Consider the following 14124-nt stretch of genomic DNA (forward strand, 5'->3'; position numbering starts at 1 on the left):
AACCAACTAGCTGAATTCAGCATATAAATTCTATCTAAAAACAAAAGAGAAAAAAGAAAAACATATAAACAATTTTCACCAATAAATTCGAAGCAGAAAAAACCGAATAAAAAGGAAGTGCAAAGACATGGTCTCTCATTTTGTTTTTCTATTCTTTTGGCTCTTCACTGGGGATCTAAAATCTCCATCCAGTGGACAAATGGTTTCAGTCCCCTGTCATCTTCTTCTTGTGTTGGTTTGTATACGAAGCTGGACAATCATGTGTCAGCATTTGATTATTCTATTGCTGAAGTAGGTGGACTAAACAGATAAACCCATTTAAAATGTGCCAATGCTAAGTACTTATAATATTCACAAGATGATTGTCATTTTTTTTTAAATGTAGAGCAGCAACCCTGTTTACCATAACTATCACTAGTAGCTACTGGTAAAGAAAGTCCTAGGAAAATTCTAGTAATTCATATATTCTGGCTAACTAGTATTTCGATCAATCTGGTTAGAAGTAATTGATGGGTTTTCATTCACACGTGTTACATTTGAGATGGAAGATACGGAACTTGAGGCCCATCGACACTAATGCCAGAAGTTTGGGGCTCATTGATGTAAAGTGGCTTAATATCCCTGCTACGCATATATGTCAGGAATTGCCCAGGAAGTTCTTCTAAAAGAGATTGAACAACAGAGAGCTGGTTACCTGTTCATGACACAATTGAAGTGTTAATCCGCGAATAACGAAGATAAATGAAATTTCTTAACCTTCAGATTAATCAAATATATGATGGGGACTCTTTTCTTCTGTTGAAAATACGGTCATGAGAAATTATGCTCAAGGCTTAACACTCACCCTGCACTTGGCGCATAGGCACAAATTGCACAATGTCCCTTGTAGCCACTCGTCCAGTGCTACTCTGTAGACGTTTGCCATTGTCAGCATCCAGTATCTGCCAAACCAAATAAGTATAAGAAGCCTGAAAATCTACTGTCATCCATTTCAAAATTTGAAGAAACTAAAAAAGTGAGAACAATTCTAAGGAACGAAATCAATCCAATTACTCTGTAGAAGAATCTGGCTGTAACAGTGATATGAGAACTTGTTGATTGGAGTGTTCAGTAAGAAAGTTATAATTACCTCCATGGCTTTGAAGTCAGCATTACCGACACCAACGATTAGGATTGATAAGGGTAAATCAGAAGCTCTAACCAAACAGTCTATTGTCTCTTGAAGATCAGTAACAACACCGTCCTAAAAAGTAAAGCAGTTTATGATTAGCTGAGATAGGAACTATAAAAGGGGAACAAAATACTTTCAACAAAAATATCCTTCTACTTACTGTGATGATGAGTAGGACAAAGTACTTTGTCGGGCTATGCAATGACTCCGCAGCAATTTGTGTAGCTTTTTCTATGACTTTCCCAAACAAAGTAGGACCGTTAAGAGAAACACTATGCAGGGCACTTGAATAGGCAGACATGATACCATTTACTCCTTCAACCTATAACAAAAATGTAGGTCCAAATTCAGCAACCAAAAGAAAAGAGCAGAAAAGCATGAAAAGGCTCAAATGTGTGGCGTCTGAGAACACATACATTTTTCATTCACTAATGGGTTTTTTCACAAGGATAATAGTGTATGATCTTAAACGATACAAAGAGAATCTACTGAAAAGCGGTAGCTGAAGTTACCTCAGATTCATAACGGCTTCCATTCAGGTTAAAGCAATGAGACACAACACCTTCAGTTGTCTTTCCGCCAAATCCCCATGCAGGAAAACGCTTATCAGAATCATAGAACTGTATGACCTCTCCAACTTCATATATAGCCTGCATTCATTTGCAATTACAAAAACCGATTGCAATAAGCAACTAAAACAGAGGCAAGTCTAACAAACATGGTAGAAGAACTTAGTAAGGGTTCGAATAGGATAGAGTATGTGATGTATATTTAACCTGCTGGTAGGAATTCAATCGACCTGTCGGATCGATATAGTGCAAAGACGTGTGGGAATGAGGGTCTCCATTTGAAGCTGCAAAAAAGGATCGGGTCTGCTTGGTCAACTACAATAAAAAGGCTACAAGAATCAAATTAGTATCTTCCACGCCACTGACAAGGGCTTACCTGTAAAATCAACAGCGACCATAAAGTTAAGCTCGAATCCGCTTGAGATGTAATCCAAAAAACTATACTGTGTTTTCTGGATGAATCTATCTACATGTAGCTGTCCCTTCAGCTTCTGAAAAAAAAAAAAAAAAAAAAGTTGAATCCCAGCAGAGTTTAGACATTAAAAGCCGTCCCAAAGCCGTCCCAAAAGTGGTTGTAGGATTTGTATTGAACATGTTAATACAACTACCTTCATATAGTCCTTCCGGGAAGTTGATGGTATAACAAAATGTTCTCCAACTTGCCCAATATATAGTTTTTCAAGGTCTCCAACTGATTTCTGAATTTTTCTAGTAGAATAGAAGAATGTTTAAGTTAGAGTTTGTCTCCCAGATCAAGCTGAAAACAGGCATACAGTTAACAGAAGAAGAGGTTCAATTTTGGTACCCTATAAGTTCATGATTTCCGCTGCTATCGAAATCAAAACACTCGATGACTAAAGGGGTATCCTGCATCAAGTAGCAGAATGATGAATGTTAACACTATGTCCTTCGCTTATTAAAATACGGAAAAAAAGAACTGCACAAAGCTTGCCTTGCTGCCAAATTGCTGTGAAGTCAGACATAATGGTTTCCAAGTTGGATTCAAGTTATTTTCCACCACTTCAGTTTTTGAAATTGGGATAGTCACACCTTCCGCTGTTCTAGATAGTCGTAAGAAAGGATCCTATGAGTGAAATATGAGAAAATTAGATTGGGAGAAATTAAATACATATGAATTCATGAATGATTAGTAGAGCACAAGCATCAAACAGATACTTTTAAGAATACATACACTTTTAGAAAATAGATCCTTGTTATCCAACTTGGAACAGCGAAATGTTATCTCAACAGCTTGCTTTGAAGCAACTGTTTCTTCTGCATGGACAGTAACTGTCCCTTGACTTCTCATGATTCCGTGCCCATCTCTAACTGAAAGATTGAGTGTTAAACTCTTGCTGTTTTTGGTTACAATCTGTCAACAATAAAGAGACAAATTAAGTATAGAGATAGTCATGCAAATGACTTGCAACATAAAAATAAGATATACATATCCTTCTTCTTTTACTGGCTGAGCCCTTAATAAGAAACACTAGACATGGAACTTCACTATGTGGGACTGAACATGAATGTCTGTATGGATACCCTAAAGCTACTGGATTTTCATAATGATTTTACTACAAATTTGTATGCTGGTTAAGTTCAGCCAGATTACCTCCGACAAAACACAAGTAGCTTCTCCTAGGAAGTCTTGCTCATCCAATTTCAGAATCTGCAATGATTTATTGTTAATGAACTAAACCATCTTGAAGGGAACTAGTACATGAATCAGGAGAAGAAAGACATGTAATCTAAATACCTTCGGAGGCATGTTATGGTATTTGGTGTCAACGTCATACACTCGAAACCTGAAACAAGTAGAACAGTAAAGAGTAGACAAGTGAACTATATGACTGTATCCATAAAATGTCTGCTTAAAGTTCATCAAAAGGAAAGATAGTCACTTACACCAACGGTTGAACAATCTCAAACTGATAAGCAATGGAAATCTTTGTTATCCAAGCAGGATCTAGCGAATTCATTATTACTTCTGTACGGCCAATTTCCTCAAGATTCCCATCACTTTTCTTTGCATAAACTACTGTCATTGGGTCGCTCTACAATATAAGTGTAATAACGAATTAAACTATGTACAACCGTGAAAACAGAACTATTGCTACAGTCCAGTTAAAAACCCAGCATAACTGAACATAAACTCTCAGCATAAATTATAAATAGAAGTTGACAGGAATGCATACCTTCGAAAACACATCCATATTACGTAACTGCTTGGCAGACAATGATAACTGCGATAAAAGTTTGTATAAGATTAATGTTGGTACTTGAAAAATAACGAAGCAAATTTTAAAGCAGCCGCAAAGTTGCAAGCAACAACCAGGGCAAGTAGACCTGGTGACATATTTTATACAGTATGCTATTTCATCTTGGTAACATAATCCCAGTGATTTGAATAAAACTTTCTGTTGACTTGGTAAAAAGTTGCCGTACGTACATCCGAAGAAAAAGAAATTGGGAACAAAAATATCGGAAGTAGATATGGAGGGTCCACCTAGCAACCTCAAAAAGGAACCAAAAGCAGGACCACAGACAAGAAAACTAGTAGTCCTCAAAGGTATGCAACTTGACAAGACAATATACGAAGACGTTTTTCTTCCGCATAAAGGTGCCACCATTGTGTATGTGTATGTTCCTAACCAAGACTATGTAGATTTTTATGATAATTTCTTCCTAAAACGTACCATGCTTAACCTGCTGTTGCACAATTGTTCATTGTATGAATTGATTGGGTTAACCCCTGCACCCCAAATTTTCAAAAAATGGGTATAGATCCACATGAAGATAAGGTAGTATAGTATTATGCCAACTTGTAGCTACACTGTTGTATTCCTAAAGTGACAAACGCAATCCCATTCACTATCTTACCTCCTCTACAGATGCCTGTTGATCCTAAACAATCCCATCAGTACAAAGAAATCAAAACACTAAATGGCTAAGTTTCCATTGACAACCAAATAGGCCGTTTATAAATAATATAACTCCCACTGTGGAATCATATTCACTCAAACTCTCACCACACCAAATCAACACAACAACAAGAAAACTGACTATAGAATATTCCCATGTTTCTTTCGAATCATCATGAATTTCCCCTTTTTTGTATCATCTTCTCAGAACCCAGAGACAAACCCTTAAAATCAAATATGAAGAATAATTTCAGAATCTTATCCAAAACAGTAAGTCAAGGGAAGACTAAGAATATATATAAATAAATATACTCAAAACACACAAAAGAAAGAGAAATTGAATAAACAAACAAAATTAGGGCATCTTTTTTTTTTTGTCTCTCCACACCAGAGTGACCTTACCTCAAGTAGAGTAAAAAGACCTTGGCAGCCATGAGATCTGTAGAAGTGGTCAATCGCATCATTAGTTGTTGTCGTTGTGGTAGCAGAAGAAGTAGGACCTGCTGATTTTGTACCTCCAATTGCTTGTTGCCCTCCTCGAACATCCGATAAACACCCACCCATTATCAACCTGAAAACTTCGATGAATATGGGGAAAACTGAATGAAAACAATTTGCAAGAATTTCACTGTTCGATACAATCTAGGTAGGGTTTGTGTGTGAAAAATCGAAGGGTATTTATATTTATTTGATTTATTTACTAACCAGGTTTCTGAATTTTTGGTTAAAAATTAGGAGGAAGTTCGTAAGAAATGCTTTATTTTTTCCAAAGCTATAATTCCCAAGGTAAAAAATCTTACTAACTTGCCTAATATGTTTAGTGGCTACTCTCCGGGTTTACTTCAGTAAAAATGTACATAATAGTCACTCTAAAGTCTCGTTGAAATCCTTAATAGTGGGTGTGAATGTAGAATTCACAATTTCCAGGAGTTTATGATCCCAATTCATTCGGGCCTCTTGTATATTTGGTAACTCAATTAAAATAGCTAGGATTTATAGAGTTTCAATGTTTTAAAGTCCATGTATCGTTTAATATTATCCTCAGAATATTAAAATTGGACATAATATGGAATTTCAAAATTAAAAATGTGGTTCAACAAATTCCTTGATAAGTTTCTTAGTAAATCTTAGGGAAGGGGTCGGACTCCATATGGAGGATTTGCTGGAAAAGTGATTCTCATAAAAAACGTGATTTTCGGAGACTCGGACAACCATACGTGCCAAGGGAAATACAATTCCACCAAATTCCCTGTACCCATATATCTCACCTTTAAAGTTATGTACCAAAGGGAATGTAATGGTTCTACACAAACGCCCGAAAAAAATAGTATACAAACCGACCTCTCACATTATGGTGGGGCAGCCTCATGGATTAGTAGGGAGCTCCATTTTTTGGTGGAGGGTACCCCTTAACATGCGTGGTCTGTGTTGACAAATTTTGATTTTATTTTAATTTATTTTATTTTTTGCGGTTCAGGGTTCAAAAATTGAAAAATGTTTAGGTTTTCCTAAAAATCCAAAACACTGGATTTTGAACCCTTATTAGAAAAGGCTTATACTTCTTTGAAAGGATGGCAATCAAAGGTCCTATCACAAGCTTCTAGGACTCCAACTTATTGGCCTACCCTTAGTAACCCGGTGATGTGTTGTTCATTCCCAGGAAAAAAAAAGTGCCAAATAAATTTGAGAAAACACCAAAAAATTTCCGTTGGAATAAAGTAAACCCTAATATTTTTCCCAAAGGAGTCCTACATGTACTCCTAAGTCTCAAGGTGGTTTTGGAATTAAGAATTTAATTATTCTTTGTTAGTTAGGTCAGTTTAGAGACTTATTAAAAATCATAATTAATTGTGGGTTCAAATTTTAAAGAATTTTTTTTTACGATGTCTCATGTCTTTCCGCGAACATAAAATAGAATATATTTCTTAAGTTTAGTATTTGTGAAGCAATTGAAATAATCAGAAAGTTCTGTATGTGGTCTGTTTGTGTAAATCCTTCTGTTAGAATTTTTGAGGATAACTGGATACCAGGTGGTGTTAACTTAATTTTTATCCAACTCAATCCTCCAAGGTTGGTTAAAGATTTGATCAATGAATCTAGTTGTTGTGTTATCCTTAATCTATTATATGGTTTTCATTTTGCAAAAAATATTCAGTCGGTGTACATCACTAAGAATGGGGAAGATATTTTACATCGGACTGGTACCAAGTATGATAAGCTTACTAAAAAACATGCATATTCTTTTATTTCTGGCGATCATTACATTACCTTAGATTTTAGTTATAGGAAAAATTTGCGGATATTGTAAGTTATAAATGCTTGTTTGGAAAATGCTTATTGTACAATTGTGTTAGGGTACTGCTCGGTCGAACTCGCAAGCGTTGCTATCTCAAGCTTATTTGTGAAGTTTAGTTGTCAAAACTATAAGTCTTGATTTCTAGTCTACTTATAGCAATGTCTCGGATTAGAATAGAATGTGTAGTTGAGTTTTAGACTTCACAACGTTCATCGATTGAAGACGAAGATCTACTAAGGGGGGATTGGATGAACTTCATCAACAAAAGGTATGTGGAGACTTGAACTCATTTATCACTCAGAAGTATATTTTATTCTATGTCCTATTGAGACCAAGTCGTATAACTCTATAGACTTTTACATTATACACGTTTGATATTTCAAGCTGAGTTTACCTCGCTTATATCTTTCTCGAAATATGTATCGGAAAGCTTTTTTCTTTAACTACATTCATTATTATTCTTGACGGAAGTCAAAAGATGATCATGTGAAAATCGCCTGGTAACATCTTACATGATTTGTGTGAGATGGCCAATTGATGTAGACTCGGAAAGTTTCATATTGATCATTCGATCACTTGAAAATTTCTTATAAGCTAATAGTTTGTGTGAGACAATTATTGTCGTCATCTAAGAATGTTTCAATGATTGAAATAGGAGTTTAGAACAATTAATCTTTGTCTAGATATAACACAGTATGCATACCCATATGCAAACTTTTGTAAGAATAATTCAGGTCCGCGAACCAAGTATGCATACCCGTATGCGAACAGTTTTATCTGTCAAAGTCCGTGAACTAAGTTTGCATACCCGTTTGCAAACTGTTTCACCTGAGTTCAGTCCAGAATGACAGTATGTGTACCCGTTTGAAAACAGTTGGAAAAGATCAAAGTCCGGAAATTAAGTTTGCGTACCCATTTGCAAACTTATGTGGTTAAGATCTAAAATCGGTTAAGTGTGATTTCATACTCATGAAAAAATACATTTATAAATTGAGGAATGCAACCTTTGCAAACTGTGGCTAAAATGTTCATGAACTGAATTTTTTGAATCAATCCGATTTTGCTTCAATTGTGTCTTGTATACTTCTATGAGAATATAAACAATTAAACAACTCTATGAGAAACACAATTAGATTCATTTGATTATCATTTCATCAAGAAGTGTTAAGATGAATGTGCTTAACACAAAAACGTTCATGTGGCTAACTTCGGTTAACTGTTATTGAGTCCACTCAATATACACGTTTAGGTACGGTTACCCATATCTAAATGAAAGTATATTTCATTTGTGAATAACAAGATAAGACCATCTAATGGCGGAAAGATATTAGCTTAAATCTTAAATCAGGTTTCATCCAACAGTGAATATTGATTGCTTTGTCTCAAAGTTATCAAACCCTGATTTGTAGGATATATAAGGGAGAACTCTAGCAACTGGGAAACCTAATCCCCACACCTCATGTGTGATACTAGTTGCGACTAGAGTCGATTCTCCTTTAAGCTAGATTTTTCCTAAAACCATTAGTGGTTAACGACTTAAAGACTTCATTGGGATTCTAAATCCAGACCCAACTATTTTTTCTATAGTTGCATGTTCTGATCTTACTTGTTTTATCGTATTGAGTATTATCTTCTCTAAGATTTGCTCGAGATTTATCTCCGACAGGTAGGATATAAAAAGTAATCACAAAGCTCTTCGTTTAATTCTTTGTGATTCCACAATAACTTGTTCTACTACCATATAGTTAAGTTATTGTGAGGTGATTGATATTTCTAGGATGTTCTTCGGGATTTAAGACCGAATTATCAAATGGTTCCTAAAAAAAATTCACCTTGATTTATCAAAAGACAAAATAAAAACTTTGTAGGTATTTCTGTGGGATACAGATTCATCTATCATAATAGACTTCTCTGTAGGAGATAAATTTGTTTATCAAGTCTTCGACTTAGGGTCGTAACAACTCTTAGTTGTGGGTGAGATCGGCTAAGGGAATCAAGTGCGTAAAGTCCTGCTGGGATTCAGATACGTAAGGAAAGTGAATGTACCTTAATCAGTGTGAGATTGGTTAGGGCTCAACTACATTTCAGTCAGAAGTTAACTTGTAGTAAGCTAGAGTCTTTAGCGGCTTAATAAAGTGTGGTGTTCAAATTTGGACTAGGTCCTGGGGTTTTTCTGCATTTGCGGTTTCCTCGTTAACAAAATTTCTTGTGTCTGTGTTATTTTTCCGCATTATATTTTCTATATAATTGAAATATCACGGGTTGTGCGTAGTTTAATCAATTGGTAAATCCAACCTTTGGTTGTAGATTGAAATTGATTGACACTTGAACATTGGTCTTTGGTACCGTTCAAGTCGTTTCTCATATTAATCATGCTCGCGGATTCCTATCTGTTTGATTTGCTGATTACATTGAGAAACATAGATGTAACTCTTGGATATATTTTCCTTGATTGAGTCTGATTGTCTAGTTGATTCTCTTGGAATTGTATTGGAGTTAGTCCATCCAAATTGCCTAATGAAATTTTGGGTATGGTTGTTAGACCCTCGCTTTATCAAATTGTTTGTTTGGAAAATGCTTGTTAATGTTTTTCCTTTAAATGCTAAAAATAGTTGGTATATTTCAAAAAAATGTGATATGCACTTTTTCTTATGTACTTGTGCCAGAAACCACTAGTTAGTATGCTTAAAAAAAACTAACTGTCACTTGTTTATAGAATGCCATATAAAATTATTTTAAAATATGTAAGCCGACCTAGTCTACAAAACTATTCCAACTCTTAACGAATTCCTTCTCTTTGGCAAGAGTTTTTTGGTTCACTTTAGAAGCATTACCTCCTTCATGAATGGAGAAAACAACAACAACAACAACAACACGTGGAAATCTATTATTATTTTTAGGATGTGTTTGATAACAGAGAAAGGAAACAATTCCATGAAAAGTTTATTTCGTGGAATGATTATCCTGGTGGAGGCAAGAAATACTTTCTGTGGAACTCAGTTTAAAACATACTTTGGACCATACTTTTTGTAAATGGATCCATAATTCCATAGAAATAAATTTGTAATCAAACGCCTGAAAACGTGTTATTTCCATGAAAATATAGTTACTTCTATGGAATTAACTCATATCAAACACAATCTAAGGATGTTAAGAAGAAATTTTGGCTTATGATTTTGTCAAAATAATTTATGTAAATGACCAGGTTTCTTTTACGGACAAACTTGCTACTTTTGCTAAGAAAACTAAATCTAAATTATTTGCTTCTCCATCCTTCATTTCTTCCAAATTTGAATTTATGGTGGTCTAGCCAGAGTTTCACTGGAAAGCCTAGCTTTATTTTTGCTAAAAAAACTACAGTCACTAATTTTTTTTATTAAAGCTTGAAAGAAATCAATGGGTGATTTGCAATTACAAGTGGTTCAACTTGAGAAATTTACCGAGTCTTGGGATATAATGGAAGAACATCCTCAGTTGACTACTAATCTCAGGGAAGAGGCCTGAGAAAAACATGCTTCCTTATCTTTAAATATTGCAAGGTAATTGGGTCAAAGGGCCAAAGAGAGATGGGTGAAGGATGCAGAGCATAGTTCAAGGTATTTACATCAAATGGCCTCCTATAAATATTGTTGTAGCAATATTAATTGTTTAAACATTGGTGTAGATCTTTGCTATGATAAAGTGAAAATTACAAAGGAAGTAACAGACTTTTATACTAATCTTTTCACTGAAGATCATTTTATAAGACCGGGTTTTGATGATATTGAACTACCTTCTATTTCTGTTTCCGAGAGTATACTCTGGAAAATCCTTTCTCTGAAGATGAATTGAAGCATGTTATTTGGCACTTTGGCACCAATAAGGCTCCGGGACCGGACGGTTTCACTATGGAGTTTTTCAAAGTTGTTTGGGAGGTAATTAAACCGGATTTGATGCAGTTAATTAAAGAATTTGAATCTAGGGGTTCGCTTGATTGGAGAGAATCAATTTTCCCAACTTAAGTTGCTTCCTAAATGCACTTGTGTTGTTTCCCTTCATAATTTTAGACCCATTAGTTTGATTGGAGGGGTGTATAAATTTTTTTCAAAGTTACTGACAGATATAATGAAGTTAGCTTTACCTTCCTAAGTATCTCTCTTTCTAATCACTAAAATCAGTGATGGTACATTGATTGCACATAATTGATAGATTCAAGAAAAGGGAAGAATAAGTCTGGCTTAGTTTGTAAGGTGGATTTTGCAAAAGCTTTTGAAAACATTAACTAGAGTTGTGTTGACATCGTTCTTCAAATATTTGGCTTTGGAAATATATGGAGAGGATGGATAAAGTGGTGCATCTATCAAGCAAGATTTTCCATTCTTATTAATGATGAAACTACTCCTTGTTCCAAGAGTCAAAAAGGAATTAGACAAGGCGATCACATACCTTTTTTATTCATTATGGTAGCTGAAATTCTCTCGAAGATGATCCAAAAAACTGCTTCAGTTGGTCTTCTGTCAGGTTTTAAAGTTTCTACAAATGGCTCTATTATCAATCATCTCTAGTTTGCAGACGATTTAATCGTTTTCATTGATGACAAGAAAGATCAGATTTTAGCTTTGAAGGATATTTTGTTTGTTTTTCAACTGGTTTCGGGTTTAAAAGTTAATTTCAGTAAAAGTGTCGTGGTTGGTATGGGGGACAACCATGATGGTCTTGCTTGCGCTGATTTCTTTGATTATTAGTTACTGGAGTTTCCTATCAATTATCTTGGAATCCCTTTTGGCAGTAAATCAAAATCCAAATCTGTTTGGACGTGTTGATTCATAGATGCGGACAAAAGTTAAGTACTTTTGGAGAATAAGATACCTTTTTAAAGGTCGGCGCCTTATCTTGATAAATAGTGTTCTAGCATCAATGCCAATCTATTATTTGTCTCTGTTTGAAATTCCAATGACAGTGGACAAGGAAATAGAGAAAATAATGCACAATTTCCTTTGGGGTTCTTCAAACTCTAAAACGAAAAGAAGCTGCAAGGTGTCTTGGTCTAAAGCTAATGATCCAAAATCAAGTGGTGGCATTGGAATTAATAAGTTAAAGTTGGTCAACAAGTCACTTCACTGCAAATGGATCTGGAGATATGGAGGAGAGAAGAAGGCTCTTTGGGGGCAGTTAATTCATGAAAAAATTGGAGGTCATCATGATTCGTTTCTCCCTAATGTTTTCAAAAAGTCTGTGGGTCATAGCCTTTGGGATGGAATTCTTAAATCAAGGGATTATGTGAAGACAAACACTTCTCTAATAGGACACAATGGTAGGAGCATTGCTCTATGAAGGTGTAAGTCTTCCACTGTCAGAGACATGCTCACTAATCAAGGGTCTTGGAATTTTAACTTTAAGAGGAACTTGAATGAAGCAGAAATTGGTGAAGTTGGGAATCTTTCAAGTATTAGAAGGTTTTTCTACTAAAATCCATAAATGTTTAGAAAATGATAGTAGAAGGTGGAGTTTTGGTCAAGATTTTTCTGTAGCTAACTTTTACATTTCTACGAATGCGGATGGTTTCATTACATTTCCACATAAACACATCTGGAACCCAAAAATTCCTTTGAAGTGTCTTTTCTTGTTTGGACCTTCTATCACAGGGGAGATCCTACCTTGGATAAGCTACATAGAGTTGGTTTAGTAAACTCAAATAATTGTATTTTGTGTGATGATGTTCAAGAAACGCAGAGCCATTTTTTCTTCACTGTGATGAGACAAGGAAAGTTTGGAAATACTTCTGAGATAGTTTTGGAGTTAACTGGATTTTTTCGGAAAGTATTAAAGCTAACATTTGTGAATGGCCAAATAAGAAGAGTAACAATATGATGAAGAAAATTTGGGATCTCTTCCCTTTCGCAATCTGATGGGCGATATTGAATGAATGCAACGGCATGCTATTTAAAAACCGAAAGCAAAGCATTAATCAATTAATTGTTTCTGCCAAGTATGTGTTGTTTAATCGGAGCATCCACTCTGAGCTCTTTGGGAGAGTCACTCTGGCTACTTTAATATGTAATTGGGAAGCTATTATGCACGGCTAACTTCTGTATTCTTTTTCCGGTTTTTCTTTATTTCTTTTAGCATTCATCGCTTTGATGATTATTATTTTTGAATCCAATTTGCCTTTTCTCTTTCTAAAAAAAACAAAAATCTAATAAATTTACAGGTCTATCTTCACATTTATGTATTTGTGTGGGATGATTTTTTATGTATTTGTATGGGATGATTTTGAACTTCCTCACAAGAGAACTGTATTATTTTTTCATTAGTTTTAATATATTATCCGTGAATGAAAAAAAGATTGTTCCAAGGTTAACGAAATTGACTATATTCATATTAAGCATGTTTACAAAGAGACAAATTGAATTGATTACCTTGCCGACTGAAATCCGAGTTTCTGGAGATTGTAGTATTGTACCAAGTATATTTGCCGGAGCCAAATGGAGTGGTTTTTCAGGTTCCTTTGTAACCGTCGCAAAAACCTCCCAGAAAAAGATTAGATTGTCTCAAATTTTGTGGCGCTACTTATCCCAATCTTTTATAGAGCGATAGGGTCACTTTTATAGGTGCAATGCGGGTTTCAGTTTCAGACGTTGGGAAAGACTTGACTTGACTTCCATTTCATTTTTAAATTTACATTGATTTAAACTTCCCCAAATTATATACTTTCGCTTGGACGAACATAGGTCCACTGAGAATTTGTCTTCTGCAAGGTAGTAATTGACTTCATGTCCATTAAGCATTTACTCAACATTTTCTGCTTACACGTTTAGATGATCTAACTAAGACCAGTATTGATCCTTTGGTTATACATGAGCCGTACGAGGTACGACCAGGTCCTCGTCAACTGTAAAACACAGACAGTGGTAGTACGTCTTGGTAAAATATGCTACTGAAGCATCTGCTGACATTCTCAATACTGACATCAGCTGGTTACGTAATTGAAGTGGGAAAAGGGAAAATTGCTTCTATTCGTATCTGTCTTTTCACAAAAGACCTTACATATTTTGTGCTTTGAAGCAGTTATTTCATTCAATACGTATTGAACCACTACTAGGCTTCAACTTCAAGAGCTGGATTACGTTTGAGAGTGCCGTGTTGATTCTTACAAGAGGGTAGGAATAAGTATGGTAGGGGAATCCG

The 14124-nt window shown here is 35.2% G+C and overlaps 1 protein-coding gene across 1 annotated transcript; it reads right to left on the bottom strand.

Annotated features, from left to right (window-relative positions):
* Nucleotides 1-296: 296 nt before the first annotated feature.
* LOC113345166 (protein BONZAI 3-like) lies at nt 297-13491 on the bottom strand. The gene is made up of 17 exons (XM_026588983.1): nt 13356-13491; nt 5064-5232; nt 3936-3983; nt 3646-3794; nt 3497-3545; nt 3353-3409; nt 2933-3112; nt 2693-2824; nt 2546-2607; nt 2349-2448; nt 2117-2231; nt 1948-2024; nt 1684-1821; nt 1332-1493; nt 1130-1243; nt 845-941; nt 297-694 (listed from the first exon to the last, which is right to left on the bottom strand). Exons 2-17 carry the CDS (start codon nt 5223-5225, stop codon nt 531-533), a joined length of 1806 nt encoding a protein of 601 aa, XP_026444768.1. The 5' UTR covers nt 5226-5232; nt 13356-13491; the 3' UTR covers nt 297-530.
* Between the last annotated feature and the right edge of the window lie 633 nt (nt 13492-14124).

The sequence above is a fragment of the Papaver somniferum genome, unplaced genomic scaffold (genome assembly GCF_003573695.1).
Source record: "Papaver somniferum cultivar HN1 unplaced genomic scaffold, ASM357369v1 unplaced-scaffold_81, whole genome shotgun sequence".
NCBI lineage: Eukaryota > Viridiplantae > Streptophyta > Magnoliopsida > Ranunculales > Papaveraceae > Papaver > Papaver somniferum.

Coding starts and splice junctions, on each gene's coding strand:
- LOC113345166 (XM_026588983.1), bottom strand. CDS start 5,225: ATGGGTGGGTGTTTATCGGATGTTCGAGGAGGGCAACAAGCAATTGGA. Junction 1,822..1,947: donor GATTGAATTCCTACCAGCAG/GTTAAATATACA, acceptor AAATGAATGCAG/GCTATATATGAAGTTGGAGA. Junction 1,494..1,683: donor GAAGCCGTTATGAATCTGAG/GTAACTTCAGCT, acceptor TTTTTGTTATAG/GTTGAAGGAGTAAATGGTAT.